The sequence below is a fragment of the Lontra canadensis genome, unplaced genomic scaffold, assembly GCF_010015895.1.
Source record: "Lontra canadensis isolate GAN:19392208 unplaced genomic scaffold, GSC_riverotter_1.0 scaffold5, whole genome shotgun sequence".
NCBI lineage: Eukaryota > Metazoa > Chordata > Mammalia > Carnivora > Mustelidae > Lontra > Lontra canadensis.
In genome coordinates this window covers 34,763,177-34,782,585 of record NW_022630999.1, presented here as the reverse complement: position 1 = coordinate 34,782,585, position 19,409 = coordinate 34,763,177, and the positions used below count along the sequence as shown (strand labels likewise).

General features: G+C 53.4%; 1 protein-coding gene across 3 annotated transcripts in view; it reads right to left on the bottom strand.

The window, feature by feature from the left end:
• Positions 1-1,893: 1,893 nt before the first annotated feature.
• Positions 1,894-19,409, bottom strand: part of FGF18 (fibroblast growth factor 18) — a 33,579-nt gene continuing 16,063 nt past the window's right edge. For 2 of the 3 annotated variants that reach the window (XM_032851799.1, XM_032851800.1), the window contains exons 4-5: positions 9,742-9,848; positions 2,335-3,013 (exon numbers count right to left, since the gene is read on the bottom strand). In XM_032851799.1, coding sequence (XP_032707690.1) covers positions 2,747-3,013; positions 9,742-9,848 — 374 coding nt within the window. In that variant the 3' untranslated portion in view covers positions 2,335-2,746. Of the gene's footprint in view, positions 2,216-2,334; positions 3,014-9,741; positions 9,849-19,409 lie in introns of those variants that run through there. The other variant, XM_032851801.1, reaches the window with a different exon arrangement.

The following is a 19,409-nucleotide window of genomic DNA, read 5'->3' as shown; positions in this document are numbered from 1 at the left end:
CTATGTTATTTCCCCCTAGTTTATGATTTATCACTGTCTGACCTGTCTTCCGTCTATTGGGTTTATTGTTGATTTTCCCCAATGGGATGTAAGCTCCATGAGGGCAGGGGCTCTGCTCAGTTCACTGCTCTGTCTCTAGCCTCCAGAACAGCATGTGGCACAGAGTAAACTAAACCCATATTGATTGGATGAATAAATAAATGATTGATTGAATTCTGACTCCGTGATTTTCTAGCTTGAATTGCTTTGAGCAGGTCATTTCATGTCTCTGAAACGTTCAGTGCAAAAGGTAATACACACCCATCTCATAGGGTTAGTGTTTAAATTAAATGACAGAGTGTAAAAGGAGTTGACACCCATAGGTGCCCAGTAAATGACAACCACCATCATAATTACTCTCCCCAGGGGTCTGAGTCTCAGTCACCCACCCACTGAGGCCTGGGACACATTGATGGCCTCTGTGAGCCTCTGTCGAGTGTGCCCATGTCTCCCCCGCCGGGGTGTGCAGTGAGGCCAGGCAGGCTGTTGGTAAGGCCGCAGCAGGCCGTCTGAAACACAGGAGGCACGCACCAAGTGGCAGCTACCTGCACCCTGCAGAGTGTAGGATGTGGACACCAGCCCCAGCTTTCTTATTCTGTGATCTTGGGGAAGCTGCTAAATATTTCTGAGCCTCAGTCTCATCCATTTATGAAATGGGAATAATGATAGTATCTTCCCTGCAGGATGTCCTGAGGTGACAATGAGATTGTGCATCTGAAAGGGCTTCACAAAGCCCCAAGCCAATGTGCTGTGACACAAGGGATGGGGGCCCAGGGGTGGAGAGAGACCCTCATAATGCACGGAGGAAGGACAGAACCAGGAGTTGTGCTTGGCCAGAGCTCAGAGGTGGGTTGCAGAGGGAGCACACATGTTAGAAGCCAAGCCCCAGCCCAGCCAGGAGCCCTTTGCAGAGAAGGTTCTCCTGCCCTCCTCTTTCCTTCCTCTCTGTAGGGCCTCACTGGGGTCTTCTGGCCAGTCTTGGCAGGAAGTGGTTTCAAGGGAGGCAGGGAACAGCCACAGGATCCCACAGGAGGCAACCTCCTCTTCAGTCAACCTTCTGCCCAATCTGCTTCCCATCCCAAGACAAAGCTGGCCTCTCCCCTCCATCCTGGCCAGGTCCTGGGGAAGACCTAGAAGAAAGGGCCCCTGGAAGTTCAAGAGGCAGACAGACAGACTTCTTGCACTCCCACCTGTGAGAGTTTAAGGGGAGAAACACCAGTCTCCTCTTGACCTGGGCCCTCCGACTCCACCAGACACAGAAGGGGCCCCACTGCTGCCTTGCTCAGCCTGTGTCTGGCAAAATCCAGATGGGGCTGCACAAATGACTCGAGCAATAATCCCTAGACTGTAAGTTTCATGCAGTATGATTTTGGGTCTGTTTTGTTCTTTGATGAATTCTCATTACCTAAAACAGTGCCTGGCATTTAATTAAGTGCCTAGTAATCATATGTTGAATGAACAGTTCCATCAAGAAATGAGTGAATGAAGCAATTAATCAGTGACTAAGTGAAGTTCCCTGGGAGGCTGGCATGTTTTGGGCGCGTTTTTTGGTAAATACCCAGTGCCCGGAGTCGGCAAGCAAATGTTTGTGAACGATTATGCCTGAATCAGTTATCCAATCAAGAACTCATTGGAATGTAATCTCTCTGAGGGCAAGGATGTCCAGAAGCAAAAATCCCTTGGTCTAAGGCTGCGTTCTCACAGCCTGGAGCAGTGTGCGGAGCAGGCGCCCGAGCTCCCCACCCCTGCTCTCAGAGCCCAGATTGCAGACCCAGAGGAAGGAAACACAAAGGGGCCCCCGCCCTGCCTGAGCCCCACCACCCCCCACCACTCACCTCAGGGTTTTTTTAAATAATTTGTCGATTGTTTTTAATTGTTGAGGCAGTAATACTTGGTTCATGAAACTGCAATATACAGAGAGGTGAAATAAATAGCTTATATATATAATATATATATATAATATAGCTGGTTTTAAAATATTCCCTTATCATTGGTGTACTAGGTCACGTGAGTCACGGAAGGTCGATAGCAGCATCCTCCAGAACTGCGAGCAAGGCAGGGTCACTTGATTGGACGAGGCCGTCTGTCGTCGGAAGTCGAGGCGCCGAGAATTCCGAGGGCACGCCTTCCCTGCGCGGTGTCTCGGGACAGCTTGCAGCGGACAATAAATAAATGACTGCAAACCAGAGAGCGATTTTTGTTGGAGTATGGGGCAGGGATAGGGGTTGGGAAAGACGGGGAGTCTGGGGATAGGTACTACTTTCTCTTTTTTTTTTTTCTTTGTTGTTGTTGTTGTTTTTTTTTTTTTTTTTTTTTTTTTTTTTTTTTTTTTTTTTTTTTTTTGCTTTCAGAACCTTTGGGAAAAAGGACTTTGGTTTCTCAGAGTGTCGTTTTCCTCATTCAAATCCTCCTCTGGGGACGAGATTAGAGTTGTCTGTTCCTAGAGAGAGACAAGCACCTGTCCATTGACAGCAGTCACTTTTTGTGAGTCTTTTGTCATAGACAGGGGGTTTCAAGTCAACAATAAAATCCTTATTGCTTCCCCCCTCCCCAAGAGTTTTGGTTCAGTTTTTGTCTTCTTTTAAACACAATGTACAAAAATAGAGCTTCTTCCTAATTTTTCATGTAAAAATATTCCTCTGATGCAGTTCTCTGTGAGTGTGAGTGTGGGCCAGGGGGCAGCCCGGGGGACTGCGGTGGGGCCAGCCTAGCCAGGGTGCGTGGGGCGGATCCGCCGGGACCTCTTGGTCACCGTGGTGTACTTGAAGGGCTTCTGCAGCTCTGCCTGCCCCTTGGGGTAGCGTTTCATGAAGTGCACGTCCTGCTGGTTCTCCCGAGTCTTGGGACCCTTCCGTGGCCGCCCCTTCTTGGTGAAGCCCACGTACCAGCCAGAGTACTTGGCAGACATCAGGGCTGTGTAGTTGTTTTCCAGGACCTTCTCAATGAATACACACTCCTTGCTGGTGCCATCGGGCTGTAGGAGGCAAGAAAAGGAGGAGGTGAGTGGGGAAGGGTGGGTACGAGGGGCAGAGCTATACGGACAGGGTGTGGGTAGGTGGCAGAGGCTTGGGGCAGTAAAGACGAGAGGGCCTAACCCAAGTTTTGTCCGCAGTAATTTCACTTCCCAGATCTGCGGGGTGGACTTGTCATATCGGCCCCTGCCTCCTTCCTCACCGGCCAATTAGGTAATAGATTCCCCATAGAGAATAGAGACTCAGACCTGGCCAATAAAACATTATTTCCCATGACTGGTGCAGAGCTGGGCATGTGGCCTGAACCATCCAATCAGAGTGCTCCTCAAGACCCTTGTTTAATCCCCCCAAACATAGGCTGATTTTAAACTAGAGGAACACCTAAGGCTGAAGCAAAAGCAGCCATTTTACCACTATGAGGAAAAACGCGGTCTGACAACAAGGCCAACACAGAGAAAGTCATGCCAAGAGGAAGGGAATGAGAGAAACCAAGTTCTCGTCACATCCTTTGGGCTCTGGACCAAGCAGTATCTAAGTTCGTTACCTCACTGTGATGTGGGCCAATAATATCTCATTTCCCTTAAAGTCGTAGAGATTAGTGCACAAAGCCTGATACGGAGTCAGCTACACCACGGCCACTCCACTCCACTGCAATATAGTTAAATTCAAATAACATTTAATGTGGGATATGGTGCATTTTAAATGTTTGGTGTGAAGAGGGGAACTCCTAGAATAAGAGTTTTTGCACGGCCAGACTCCAGAGCCTATGCCTTTGGTTCTGAGATTTCAGGCTCCCCAGCAGATGTGCGAACTCCCAAGGAGACAAGGGATGCCAGGCAAGGAATACTAGATTTGGAGTCAGGAGCTGAATCAACTCTAACACTTCCTTATGTGACCTCAGGCTAGTTAATTTCACGCGCTAGACATCGCATTCCTCGTCTTACCAAACCAGGACAGTGGCCCCGTGTCACATAAATGTGAGGAATGATACTTATACTTGAGCCTCATACACGGTAGGAACTTGCTGAATTATTTCAGAATTGCAGGTGGTTCAGATGAGTTCTGGGGTCCCTCCCTGGATCGGATCTGGACAAAGGACGGTGGGAGGCAGGGCTGTGACCCTCCTTCCTGAGACAGTTGAATCGCTCCATGTAGCAGAGTGGGAAGCACACAAAGCTGGAAGGCCTGAATTAGCAGCACTCGAGTTTCCAACTAACATCTCCAAATTTAGGCCAGGCCCACTCCTCGTTCCAGACGGTTGCCCAGCCAAGTTGGAAGCCCAGCGGTCTGGCTGTGCGTGGTGACTGAGGTGCGAGTTCCAACCTTTTGTTTGAAGTGGAAAACAGGCTGGAGCTTCCAGGAACGTTCACCTTTGAGTGGAGGGCAAGCTTGGGCCCTGCAGACAAAGTGCTGAACTTTGCAGAAAGGGACAGACAGGGTAAGAAAACATTCTCTGGAGGCTGAGATCTTTCGAGGAGGCTGCAGAGCAGGCAGGGGTGGGACTGGGAACATGTGGGACCCAGGGGACAGTATCTGTCAGGGGGTGAAGAGTGAGGGACTCTGGTGAGGGAAGTGGGGCATTTGTACAAAGCAAGTAGAAGGCAGAAGGGAGCGGTCTCTGGCCAGCCCCCTCCCCCACCATGGATAATTCTGGAAGCTGCCTATCCAACCTGAGTCCAGGTCCCTCGGTCACTCTCAATGGAACAGTCACAGCAAACTGAACAAAGCCTACACCATGCTGTTCCCTGCCACAGAATACCTGCCACTACCTGGAAAACTGCTTTCATCCTTCAGGGTTAACCTCCTCCAGGAAGCTTTCCTTGACTGCCATCTATCTCCCTTGGCATGTCCTCTTCTTCATTTAAGACTCCATTCAAGCATCAGGTTTTATTGGACTCACATATTCCAGCTTCTCCCCTTGGCACCCATTCTTCATCCCACCCTCCCAACAGAGCAATCCCATATCTGCCTGCCTCCTCATTAGCCCAAGAGCTTCAGGAGGTCAGGACCACCTGTCAGTTGCCCTCATGGCTCAGCATAGGTCTCTGGCCCCCAGAGCATTTGTGGTTGAATAAAGGAGAGTTCTGGGATAGTAATGGTGGTAGGGAACCCCTCAAAAGGCTTTCTTCTTAAAAGAAAGGAGATGCTGCCTCCTGGATCCCTCACTGAAGTCCCAGAGACCGTCATGAGCTAGGGGAGGCCCTCCTGGAGGCGTGCTGAGAAAGGGACAGAGCAGGCAGAGGACCAGAGTACCCAGCCTGGCCCACTTGGTCTCCCTACCCCTTCATTCATTCACTCATTCAGCATTTACTGCTTGTTAATTATAAGCCAGACATCTCCGTGTGCATTATTTCATTTAATCCTCTGAACTTGCTCAAATAAACTCTCCCTGCTAGAAGAAAACAGAGTTCGAAGAGGGCAAAATGTCTTGCCCAAGGTCATGGGGCTTCTAAGAGGCAGAGCCACTGTAGCTCATTCCTCTGTCCAGTTTCAGAGAGGTCCAGGAGAAGAAAGAGTGTGGAAGAGAGGGCAGAGCACTGCCTGTCAAAAACACCTCCCCTCCGCAGGCCCACACGGCCACCATCAGCATGAAGCAAGGTCTTGGACGTGCAAGGTGCGGGCACAGTGCCTGGCAATGTGTTTGTATGTATCCAGGTATACTTATGAGGGCTGAAACTCTGAGCACCTTGGAGAGCTCAGGAGCCCCTTGGGAGGAGCCACGGGACCCATGATGGTCACAAGTCCCCACTCCCCCCACCACCCCCACGCCCCACCCACCCCTGGGAGCTCAGACTCAGCAGATTCAAAGGTAATGGCAGGCCGCACCTGGGCTTGAACCTCACCTCTACTCCTGACTACCTCTCTGACCCTGCTTATTGCCTGCAAAGATTTAAAAAAAAATCTCCTGTGCTTGAACCTCGCCCCCCCAAAATGCTGACACAATAGGTGCAGGCAAGGCAGATCATCAGTATTTACAGAGTGGGTGAGTATCCCATCACAGAACCTTGGTGATTAAGTAGAATTGGAGCATCTCTACCCACTCCACAGCCTCCAACCTCCAACCTCCTCCTTTCTAAACTGGAGTCCTATTCCTTCTATTTGATCTGAAGACTGAATCCTGATGACATCATTTGGCCCCTAGATCCCATCTTACTTGAAACTAGAACTAACCCCTGGACATTTGTAGTTACACGAGGCAAAAAATTTCTTTTTTTGCTCAAGGCATTTTGAGTTGGGCTTCGGTCGTTCACAACCAAAACAGTCTTCACAAAGATATGGTGGTGGGTGGGGGACCCCTCTGCCCTGAAAGGTCTTGGGCCCTATGCTGCCCCAAAGAGGGCTCACCAGGGATCACTCAGGTGGGGGCAGCTGAGAAAATAATCCATCTGGGTTGAATATTCAGAGATGCGGCGTGGGGGTGGGGGGGATGCCGAGCACACAGTGCTCTATAGTCAACAGCTGTTTGTGGAGTGAAAGGATGTACACCCTCCTGGGCGAGATGGATGTGGGGTCCAGAAAGCTGGCGCAGGGAAGGGGGCTCCCTGAGCATGCAGGGGCTCGGGGCAGAGCTCTGGTATGTGATTGTTACAGTGCAACAGAGGAGTGAGGAGCTAGAGCCAGGGGCCCAGAACATCTGAAAAGGCTCTGTTGGGGGCTCGTTGCATGTGCCCTGCTGGGGCCAAAGAGGTGCGAGGTTGGCACCCAGGGTCTAGACCACCCAAGAAAGCTCCAAAGGAGTCAGAGCCTAAGCTAAGGCCAAGGGTTCCCACAGCTGATGGAGTAACTTTGGGGCCTGGCTTCAAAGGGGAAATGAATGACTATTTGTCAATTGCCCACCAGATGCCAGCATCATTGCTGCCAGCATCATCACTGCCATCGTACAGATGAGGACACTGAGGCTCAGCAATAAGGGGACCTGACGTCCTAGCCTGACGTGAGTAATTCTGGCTGTGGGTTAAGACAGTCCTTGGAAAGCAAGAAGCATTTTTCTACTTCTTTGGTGCTCCTGCGGCTCTTTGGCTCCGGTACCCAGAACATGGGTGGATGGATCCGGAATCAGCCCTCAGTGAGCTCTCCATCTAGTTGCGAGATGTAGGCACAGGAACAAACAGTGAAAACTCGGGTTATCGACAGGCAACAGACAACTGTGTGTGGATTATGGGCTCCAGGGCAGGTGTGCTCTATGAGGGGTTGGGGAAGCTAGAAGCTGCTGAAGGCTGAGCAGGACTTAGAGCAGGTGGACAGAGGGAAGGGCAATCAGCGTATACAAAGCCCGAGTCCCCATCCAGAGAGTGATAGTTGGCAGGGCCATGGGTCTGTGGCTTAACGAACCTGAGGATGGGTGGCAGGGCTGAGAGGCCAGGGAGGATCCCCAGGGCCCTCTGTGTCTCCCCAGGGAGCGTGGCCTTTCTCTAGTAGATGGTAGACGGTGCAGACCCAGGCATAGGTTTTAAGATGGGTTAGGGGTGGAAGACAGGGGATGCTCTTAGAGAGCTGACGGTGGGTAGTGGGCAAAGGCAAATAGCCTGGGCTGGGAGTCCTGAAATGGCCAGGGCAACAGTTCCTGGGAAAGGATGAGGCCACAACAGAGGCAGTGGCATCAATGAAGAACAACACGGGGGCAACCTCAGGACCTTGGCACCTGACTGCTTGGGAGGCTGTGATGAAACAGCACCCCATGAGCCTGTGACTTCTATCTACAGGGGCCAGAGACAATGAGGGAAGCTGGGTTAGGCAGAGGGCAACAGGGGGTCTGCCCAGGGCCATCCTGGGGCAGGTGGATTTGGGGCCCGTCCTTGGAGCCTCCCTCGCCCCCCGGGGCCAGCCCAAAAGACAGGCGCGTCCTTCCCGGGATGGGGGAGCTGCCTCGAGGGGAGCGGGAAGGAGGGGGACCTCTCCGGGCTGCGCCGAGCCTGGCGGAGCCCGAGCCAGCTGAACCGTCCCCAATATTAATGACGGGAGAGAGGGCGAGGGGGCAGGAAATCGGATCCGGCTCCTGTGGAAGCGGTGACTCAGCGGCCAGCCGGCGGGCGGGCGGGCGGTGGGCGGCCTTCGGCGGGGAGCGGGGCTGCTCTTTTGACCCCAGCGCGGCCCTCCTGGGGTCAAGCTGCCGGGAAGCGCGCAGCGCAGAGGGAGGGGCGCGCGGGCACCGGGCACCGCGGGCTACCGCCCGCCCCGCCTGGAAGCCGCGGGAAAAGGAAGCCGAGCGTCCAGCCGCAAGCAGGTTGGGCCTGGGAGGCGGCCCGGGCGGGCAGCAGAACAAAGCGCCTGACGCGGGGCCGGGCCGCGCCGCCACAGGAAACGCACGGCCAGGCCAGGGGACCCGGCGCCCGGCCCGCCCGCCGCCCCTGCCCCGATCGCCTCGCCGGTCGGCCGGCCGCCCCGGGACGCGGAAAGTGAATCACTAATTAAAACCACTCTTCGGCGTCCCGGAGCCGCGCTCTGCGGATTACTATTACTGCGCTCTCTGAGAAGCTTCGGCTGGCGTGGGCAGTGCGGCGGGAACCTCTCTGCCTTCCAGACCGGACTTGGAATCCGCGCCGCTCTAGTGTGGGACCCGGGACAAGTGCCCGCGACGGGGCCGAGCCTCAGCTTTCTCATCTGCGAAATGGGGATGGTAGTGGTAGCGACCTCATGGGATTATTTGGGAGTATTTTTGCACAGTGCCTGGCAGAAAGTAGATGCTCAGTTAGCCGAAGCTACTGGTAGTGTTATCATTAACAAATAAGAAGCAACGGTACTCGGGCTCAAGTCCCTGGCCTGTTGTACTCTCCGCAGCCACTAGGGTGTGGAGGAGGGGAAGACAGCGAAGAGTTGGGGGCTTCCAGAAAACAAAACCATGGCTTAAACAGGAATTGGGGCTTGAGGCTGTGCTTCCTCCTCCCAACACGGTGTAAGAAATGCAAATCACCAGCCCGGGCCTTGCCGCCAAATAGGAAGAGCCGTCCTCCTTAGAATCAGGATCTACCCTGTACCCCTCACTCCACCTGCCCAACGGAATCATTTTGCAAGTTGGATATGGGGTGGGGGTCAGTAGGGGCCCGACAAAGGGAAGGGAACACAGAGCGTGTGCACCATGGAGCCAATACCCTAACACCCTGCACCAGAGCCCCCAAAGGAAGCAAATTTATGAACTTCACAAATAGGCACACCCAAGAAAAAAGGGGGACACTGAGCAGCGCCCGTGGAAACTATGAGCCCCATGTGGGTCCACGCCCCCACACCCACACCCCACCCTAATTTGTTACATGCAGCTCTGTGGCCTATGCCCAAGTAGTAAAATCTTCCTGAAATGCTAGAACCGTAAGGCCCAGCACTGAGACGGCAATGGGATCCAGGAGATGCTGTATTTCTCTGCAAACCCCTGGCGATTACTCAACCAATGCTGTGGCCGCAGCCCCTGGCCAGCCATTTCCCTGTTCTCAGACAGCAGACACACACAGCCAGGAAGCCCTGAGCCCCTCCGGGTCCACAACCAGCAGGAGAGAGCGGGACCCTGCCTGCTCCCCAAAGTCGTGGCCGTGGATACCTCAGGGATGTGGGTAGAGAAGGGGCTAAAGGAAGAGGTTACACTCAGAAACTCACACTCACACACACACACACACACACACACTCACCCAGCTTGTTTTCCATTTGGGGCTGACAAGGCCCTGAGCACCCAGTTCTGGCTACCCAGAGTTGCCGGGGGGAACCCTCCCAAATACCCTGGGAATTCCAGACCATCACTCACCTTCCCCACAAGCTTGCCTTTCCGGTTCATACACAGGTAGAATTCCGTCTCCTTGCCCTTGATCCGGACTTGACTACCGAAGGTGTCTGTCTCCACTAGGAGCTGGGCTTCGAAAGGCAGAAGGAGAATAAGACACATTTTTTTTTTTTTAATCAGGGACAATGGTTTGGCGGAAAAGTTCAGCGACTGACCCCGTCCCTGGACCCCCTCACTGTTCCAACATCAGGCATGGGGGAGGTTTTGAACAGGTCTCATTGGAGCACCCTGCCCCTTAGGCAGCCAGAGAAAGCTTCCCCACCCCCAGCCTCTCTTGACTCCACTTGGGACCTAGATGGCTCCAGCTGGAGAGTTGTTCTGTCCCTCGTGGCTAACTCTACCTTATCACCCACTCTATCAGCCCCTCACCTCTGTTCCCCAGAATAGGACACACAGCCACCAATAATCCCAGAGAAGTAGCAGTCTCCGGAATTAGGGCACAGAAAAATGTGTGCAAGGTTGCATGGCCACGCACACACCCTGCCTTGGGGGACATCAAGCTACTTCCTTCAAAATTTGGGCCAAAGGCCTCTCCCTCCAGGGCGAACATCTAGAACCCCTGCTATGTCCCCTCCCCTGACATACCTTTGCCACTCAAAGTGGGGAAGGCCCAGTGAAATGAGGTTTAAGGACCCCGGGAATGGAAACTATCTTCAGAATATTCTACTTTCTCAATCAAGGCCACAGAGGCTAAAATGTAGCTAACTACCAGGAACCCAGACATCCCAGTTGGGACACAATATTCCCTGGTTTGAAGTAGGAGACCTCAACTTAATGACCCATTCTCCATAGAGCCTCCCTTAGGAGAGGGTGCTTTCCAGAGCTGATCCCCCAAAGCCCTGATTGTGAAAGGGTGTCGAGTGGTCTAAGGGTGACTGTTCCTTGATGTGCCATGTCCAGACCCCTCCCTGTCCATCTGCCAATCCTCTTTTTCTCCCCAGTAAGGTGTTGTGTGACTTCAGTAGGCCACCCATCCTCTCTGAGCTCTTTCTCCTATCTGGCCTTGAATTCTATGCCTGAATCCTCTGCAACACCTCCTCCCCACTGCTGCCTTCTTTGCCTATGACCTCCTCATTCTCACCCTCCCATCTCTGACCCTTTGCTTCCCAGCACCTGCCCCTCCCTCACCCACAAACTTTTAATTTTAGTGACAAGGGACTTGCTTCTCCGTAACAAAAATCATAGCCCTAAATACAGCATCCTTGGAGCCACCAAGAGTGTACCTCAGTGCCCCTAAAATACACTAGGTATGATTTTAATAAAAAAATTTAAAAATATATACCCTGGTGCCCTGCTGTGAAAATTAAAACCATCTGGAACTCAGGATTTCCAATAATTAATCTAGCCCTCCTTTGACACCACTACTAATTAAAATATGATACCCCACCTTTCCAAGGAAAATAAGAAGAATTTACATAAAATTTAAAGATCTAACAAGAATTTAGTAATTCTAGTAACAGGGAGGGAGGGGAAGGCACATTCTTCTCTCCACCTTCCCCCATCCCTAGTAAACACAGTCAAGAATATTAAGCAGTACTGAGATAGGGGGTTACAAGCCCCTCATCCTCCCTGTTCCCCTTTAATTCAAACTCCCTATAGCTCTCCCTGGGAACCCAGGCCAAACATCAGAGCAACCTGGGGCTTGCTTTCTGCATCTCCTCCAAAACTCTGGCCCCACACAGAACAGAGGTTGTGGGGTTCAGGAGTGTCTCCCATCCTAGGGCGGTGAAGAAGACAGCACATGTAAGGGAAAGGTGAGAGCTTTGGAACGCGCCGATTTGGGTATGAATCCCTGGCCCCGCTTGCCAACCATGTGACCCTGGGCCTCAGTTTCCTGACCCGTAAAATGGGTGTAATCATCCTTAATCTTCAAAAGGTATTGTGAGGATCCCACAGAAGGAAGGCAGAAAGGGCCTAGCAGGGGTGCCTGGGTGGCTCAGTGGGTTAAAGCCTCTGCCTTCCGCTCAGGTCATGATCCCAGGGTCCTGGGATGGAGCCCCGCATCAGGCTCTCTGCTCAGCGGGGAGTCTGCTTTCCCCTCTCTCTCTGCCTGCCTCTCTGCCTACTTGTGATCTCTGTCAAATAAATAAATAAAATCTTAAAAAAAAAAAAGAAAGAAAGAAAGGGCGTAGCACCTGTTATCAGAGGCCAGGTGAGGGAAGTGTAAGTTTCATAATATTGTGTAAGTTTCATAGTAACTGCAAAACAAAACTTTTTTCCCCTAAACACACAAAAACACACAGCATAGTGTGTTGGGAAAAAATCAGATGTGTGTAAATGGTGGAAGTGGAGTCAAACTTGCCTCCCCAGGCATGCCCTCTAACCTGAACTTCTTCAGCATCCTCCAGGGTTACGGGCATCCCACACGGCGAAGTGCATCAGAACATCCCTTGGACTGGGACTTACGGGGTGTGATTCCATTTCTGGCATCGCCATGCTAGGCTGTATCACCTTGAGCCAGGCACACCCCTCTTCTGAGTCTCAGTCTCCTGCTCTGTGCAAGGGGGAGGGAGAGGCTCACCCCTATTCTGATTCTCTCTGGGACTGGGGCAGAGCCTAGGAGAAGGTTAGGGATGGGAGACTGTAGAAAAGGGGTCAGGCCCCAGAACTATGGCCCAAGAGACCCCAAGTGAATCTGAGAGGAAGTCTGCCCCTCTCCCAGCATGTGCCTGGACCTCTGTCCTCAGAACAGCTCCTACCATTCTGGCTCCTGTGTGAGCCCACTGAAATTTATACATCATCTTGAGCTTGGGTGGCTTTGTCCCCATTTTACAGTTTAGGAAACTGGCTTTCAGAAAAGCAACTCAGAGGAGGGGCTGACATCGGGTCTGCCTGACTTTCCGCTGGGGCCTGGGCACCAGGGGAGGGCCCCCAACTCTGGAGAGGAGTAGTTCCCTGCCCCCCAACCCCTAATTCTCATCAGCTGCGGCCCACCACAGCAAGCCTGGCCTTTGCCTGAACTGTCCAAAGGCCTAGACTGGGGCTGGGCTGCACCCCCACCCCCACAAGCCTAGCTGCCCTCACCCCAGCATGGGGAAGGTCTGCTCCAGATACCATGCCGGGGAGCCAGAAGTCTGTTCTTCCCGACCACAGCAGGCCTTGCCGTGACCTAGACTCCACTCGGGCGCATGACATAATGAGGAGGGAGCCGGGCCAGAATTATGTAAAGTCTGCAGGGACTAATAACAGCAGCAGTTCTCAGAAAGAGAGAGAAAGAGAAAGAGAGAGCGAGCAGGATGGAGAGAGAGAGACCCCACCCACCCAGGCCAGGTTTGCTCACAGCCTACCTCACCCACAGCATCGCACTCCCCCTTCTCATGACCCAAGCCCCCAACATGCGACTCTCAGGAGCTTAGAAACCTCATCTGGGCTCAGTTCCATTCTCAAGGCCTGTACCAGACCAGGCAGGAGGAGTCTGGGATGTTATCTGGCTCCCCTCATCATCAGAACCCCTCTCCAGGCATCCCCCCCACCCAGACTGCACAACTCAGCAGCCTCCACCCTCTGCCAGAAAAAGCCTTTAAAAATAAAAAATTAATTTTATCTCTTTCCTGCTAAAAGCCTCCTAGGGATCTTCAACCCACTTAAAATCTAGCGTCTTCAGGGAGACCCATAGCGGGCACACGCTCTGGCCCCTACTGGTCATTCCTATGTCCTACCCTCACTCACAGCCTGCCAGCCAACAAGCCTCTTTGCTGTTCCTCTCTGACACACCAGGCACACTCCCACCTCAGGGCCTTTGCACTTGCTATTCCCTCTACCCCGAGGCTGCCTTGCCTAGAGCTTCCCATTGAGGCTTCTCTTCTCTTAGGTTGCTGCTCAAATATCACTTCCTCAGAGAGGCCTTTCCTACACCTCCCCAGTCCAGCGCTCCCCATACACTGCTCCATTTTCCTTAGAGCTCTTCTCCAGATGGTCTTAATTGCTATATTCCTTTTTTCTACAATCTGTCTCTCCACTGGAAGGTAAGCTCCACGACAGCAGGACCTTATCCGTCTTATACACCACTGTGATTTCCAGTACCTAGCCCATACCTGGCTCATAGGAAATGACCAACAAGTAAGTTTTAGTAAACGCATAAACGGCTTTGTGAAGTAGATATGAGTAACACTATCTAAGGTAAGAGTTAAAGAAAACAAGACTCAGGGAGGTGAAGGGGCTTGCCCGAGGGCACACAGGTGATCAAAGCAGCGCATGTGTTGGGACCCGTCTAAGTCCACAGTCAAGTCCCTTAGCCACTCTGCCCCCGCTGGTGTTCTCCTGCTGCTACTCCTCCGACTCACTCAAACTCTGAGCTCCCACCCACCTGTCCCTAGCCTCAGGATTACTACCACGTCTTCCAGTTTGCTGTGTGACAGAGGTGAAAACGCTGTTCCTCTCTGGGCCGGGCCTAGGCGACCTCCAAGGCCTCTTTCAGTACTGCCCCTCTAGAGATATTATCAGTAACGTACATTTACTCAGCGCTTATGAGGTAGTGGGCTCCATACGCATTCTGTCACTCACGGTAGCCTCATAATAATCCCATGAGGTGAGAACTTATTATCATCCCCATGTTCCAGGTGAGAAAACGGAGTCCCAAGGTTACCCAGTGATGGAGTTAGAGCCCTGGCGGGCGAGCCCAGAAGTCCAGGCCTTACCTCATCCACGCTTCTGTTCCCTCCGCATCAGTCCCTTTCCTGGGGGAGTAAGTGAGTCAACGCCAAGGGCAGGGAAGGTCTTTGCTCTGACCTCATTCTCTTGACACAGAAGGACCATCGGTAAGGATGCCTACAAAGCCCTTTCTATAAAAAACTCGCGCTGCCTTTTTCTCGTCCCTAAGTGCCTGAAGTCACAAGGATAGTTGAAAAGTCTCAACAAACACTTACTCGGGCATTTACCATCCGTCAGGCCCAGTGCTTAGACTGAATGTGCAATGCCTCGTTAGGTCCTTGCGACCCTCTGAGGCAAGACTATGACACCCTTTTGATGGGTGAAGAGACTTGAGGCACGGAGCAGACAAGTTGCGCGCCCAGAGCCGCCCAGTAGGGCCAGGATCTGAACGCCGGCGGAGTAACCCCAGAGCTCGTCTGAGCCAGACAGAGGTTCTGAGGCGGGCAGGAGCAGGAGACAGACATCCTGCAGGCCGGTCATGGCAGAGAAGAAGGAGGTGACACCGACCGACCGACTGACTGACTGATTCCAGTGTGATTCCCTAACTGGGCCTCCCAGTGCGTGACCCAGGGCCTCACTTTGACGGCCTTTGGTTTGAAGCGTAGGAAACAGCAGGGAAAGACACAGACAGGCAGCCAAAAAACCAGACAGAGACACAGTGCAAAGAGAGACACAGGAGACAGGAACCGAAGGAGGAAGCCCAAGAGAACAAAGCTAGAGAAGGGGGGTTTCTTTCCCCGCCTCAAGCTTCAGCCTCAAGCCCCCCCCCACCACCCCCCCAGACCTGCAGGAGCAGTGTGGGAGCCAAAACCCCCAGGCCCTAGGTGAGATGACTAGCAGCTGGCAGGCCTCTATGGTTCCAGGGCTGACTGTGCCCCTGGCCACTCTTCAGGTGTTCTCCAGTGAGGAAATGTCCTTGCCACCAAAGACACAGGAAGGTCAATGCAAATCAGTCCTCCCTTCCTCCCTCTGAAGGTGGACCAGGTGGGGAGGAGGCGGTGGGGAGAAGGAACACTTTCTGGAGATGTTTCCACATCACTGTACACACACACACACACACACACACACACACACACACACATCCTTTCTCCCAAAGTCCCCTTCTCCTAATGTCCCCAAAGGAGGTTTTTTGCAGGCCACGTGGGCTTGCTGGAAAGGAAGAGGGAAAAAAATCAATGGGATTGATCAGGAGCTATATTTAATCCTAGCCATAGCTCTAGTGTGGCCATTTCAGCTGCAGAGTCAGCGAGGTGTGGGTGACCACTCCTCACTGGGGACAGAAGTTATGGGACATGAGCTCAAAGGGCAGGGGTTTTAATGCCTCTTCCGAGCTGCAAGAGCCCTGGGGGAAGTCAGGTCTGCTGCTCTCTGTATCCCCCATTGCATGATGCAGAGCTGGCAGGTTGGAAGGATGGAAGGGGAGGGCAAGAGAGGAGGGAGAGGAGGCAGGGAGCACTGATCTGCCAAGCATCTACTGTGTGCCTGAGCTCCATGCGGCACCTGCCCCAGGGGGAGCACTCCCAGACACACACAGGGCTCCTCCGCACAGCCACTGGCTCAAGCACACATTGAGCCCCTGCTGGTGGCCGGCTCTGTGCATGGAGATACAGCAGTGAACAAAACAGACAGAAGCCCTCTACCCTCAAGGAGTTTGCACTGTTAACAGGGGAGACAGGGAGCAAAAGGCGAACTACGTGATGGTAAATGCTAGGAAGAACAAACTGCCCGCCAGGAGACAGAGACGGGAAGTCTCTGACAAGGAGACCATTGAACAGAAGCCTGAGCGAAATGAGGGAGCCAGCCATGAGGCCGTCTGGGAGAACAGCATCCTAGGGTTGAGGGAACAGCAAACGCGAAGGTCCTTAGCCAGGAGCACGCCTGGCCTGTTGGCTGGTGGGTGGGACTGCGGAGCCGAGTGGACAAGGAAGGGGCAGCGAGGCAAGGCTGGAGTGGTCATCAAGAACCAGGCCATTCCGGACTGGTCCAAGGACTGGGATTTAACCCTAAGAGAGACAAGCACCTTAGAGAGTGGCGTGACACCGTCTCACATTTTGGACTGCTATATGGACTCCGGGCATCCGACTCAGAGAGTAGGGGGTCCCTGTGGCGTCAGCCACACCAGCCCTTGCTCCTTGTAGAAACACAGCCCTCCAGCAGGCCCTCCATTCTGGCCCTCCAGAATGAGGAAAATGGGACCAGAGGACTCCCCCCACTCTTGTCATCTGCTCAGCCAAAGCCCTGGACGCCTCCCACTCCTCCCTGTGTGAGCCACACAGGGCAGTCCCCAATGACGCTGGGAGCTGCCCCATAGTTATTTTATGCCTTCCCCCAGCATAAGTGTGGACCTGCTTTCTGCCAAGACTTGTATGGGACATAGGGACGTGCGGAAGGGTCACTGCTTTCAGGGAGCTCATGTTCTCAGTGCAGGAAGGTGCAGGCCCATGCTGGGACGGGCTGACCCCTCCTGACCCCACACAGCTGGACCACAGCTGACTCACAGACGAATCCACGCCTGAGCTCTCAAGGAAGCCAAGGAGTGCTAACTCCACACCCCGCCCCCAGCCCCCATGAATGGGGAGGAAGCTGAGGATCAGGGACGTTGTGAGAAGGCCCCAAGGTCACAACTGGAAGTTGGAGAACTAGACTCTTCCTACTCAGAGTCAGCCCCCTGAGATGGAGCAGGGTCTCTGGCCCAGGAGCAGCCTGGGGGCTGAAACCAGGTGTGTCTCACACCTTAGCCCCAGGACTCAATAATTCTGTGCCGAGTGAGTGAGGGACCCCAGCTCAAACTGAGAAATGATCAGACCACCCCCAGCACGAAGGTCCAAAGACCCTGCCTCCTCGGGCCCGACAGCAGCCAAGGCAAGCTGACCTGCTGCTTGGAATCACACTGAAGATGCCTCTTGGGCCTGCAAATGACATGCCAGGGTCCCATGATACGAGAGAGACCTGGCCTCTTCTGGAAGCCCCAGGAACCAGCTCCTGAGAGGGGAACCTCTACCAGAGCCCATGAGGGTACCCCATACAACAGTAATGAGTTCAAGTAGTTATTCTTCATCTTTTTTTGCTTTAATAATCACACATAATCTTTTGAGTATAGGAGATGCTCTCATTTCTATTACCCCATTTCAAAGAAGAGCAAAGAGGATCAGAAAGGCTAACTCAGATCCTAGATCTCCAGCCCACAAGAGGTGGAGCTGGGTTCAAACTTGTTCCTCCGGAGTCTACAGTCTCATCCCCTCAAACATCAACTTTCTGGCTGACACAGCCCCTCCAGTGGCTCTTCTGGACACAGTCAGTCCTGAGAGCCTGGCTCTACTACAAAACATTGGATTTGGGGGGTTTTTGTGTCTTTTTTTTTGTAAAGTAGAAAATCCTTTTTTCTTTCAAATGACAACAGGAAAGAATATCTAATCATACTGCTTATAAAAGCAGAACTGCCCCCATACCACCATTCCTACTGCCAGGGTCCCTCCCCACTCCCCTGAGCACTGACTCAGTGCCCCCAAAATCACCTCCCCCACCCCCACTCCCACCCCTGTCCTCATCCTCTGAAACTCCACCTGTGTCACTGGCAGCCCAGCCTCCTGCAGCCAGGAGGACCTGGTGCCACCACACCCCGGGCTCAGGTGTGTCAGTCTCAGAGGCAGGTAGAGGAGGCCTTTCTCATTCTCACGTGGCAGAGGAAGAAACGAAGCCCAGAGCCAGACACCCTTGCCCCAAACTCCATGGGCTGCTCAGTAGCAGAGCGGCAACCAAAAGGCAGGTGTCCTGCCTCCTGGGGCTGTTTCTGCAACAGGGCCACTACCTACACGACAGAGGTGGCCAGGGCCAAGGGCAGGAAGGGGAGGGCCTGATGTAACCATGCTGGGGGGGCAGGGGGGCCCTACCTGGAGCCACGGCCGGCCAGCAGTCCCCGTTCCTAAACCTTCAGCTTTCTGGGCTAGCACACTTGTCCCTCCAGAGCCCCGCCCACCCTTAGCATCCTAGAGCGCTCTGGGAAAGCTTTCGGGAGCCCTGGGGAGATCCTCAGGCTGTGGGAGCCTGGCTGACATCTCTGCAGATCTCACCGAAGACCACTCACAGATGTGAAGCAGTAAAGCAGGCCAAGAGCTCCTGGGCCAGGCCCCAGACTAAAGTGGGCCTGCGCCTGTGCCTGCCCTGAGTCCAACACCTTAGGATGCCACCGAATCTGAGATTCCAGGTGTCTGTCAGGATTCCAGATTCCAGGTGTTCCTGGGGTCCCTGTTTATACTTGGTGTTTGCTGCCATTCCCAGACTACATTACAAATGCCTATGACTGCAAGCCTCAGACCGCACCATTCTTTCAGTCCCACAGAGTCCTGAGAAGGAGGGACTGTCCTGGGATGGGGGGGTGGGGTGTTCCTGGCCTGACAGGGGACTACCGGCTGCCCATCCCCCACAGGCAGGGCCGGCCCCTACCACAGCCCCATCCTCCAGGCTTGCTTGGCCACATAAATCACCCTCCCAATAATATTTGTATTGATTATCTAGATTGGAAGCCTCAATTGGCTCCATTGTCTCACTTCCTCTCCCAGGGCTCACAGATGGGGTCCCTTTGCCTCATCTGCGTTTCTAATGCGACACTTAAATGAAACAGCCTCAGCGGCCAGCAAAGCCCCACGCTGCCCGGGCTTTTGGGGGGGAGAAGAGGGGGTGGGTTGGAGGAGTGATAAACATATTCCTTGAGAGAGAATGATTCAATCTGGGGCTTGTGGGGCTGGAGAAGCCAAAATGGGCTAGTTCCTGGATGTGCCCAGTGTGGCCCATAGGCACTGTCTGGGCATGGATTAGAAGTGCAGAACTCAGGTCCCACCCCAGACCCACCAAATGAACATCAGCACCTAACCAGATCCCTTGGTGACTCCCAGGCATGGGAAGCCCTGCGGTCGTCCAAGCCTAGTATGGTACAGAAGGGAAACTGAGGCTCAGAGGAGGGAGGAAAAGGTCCTGCCTGATAT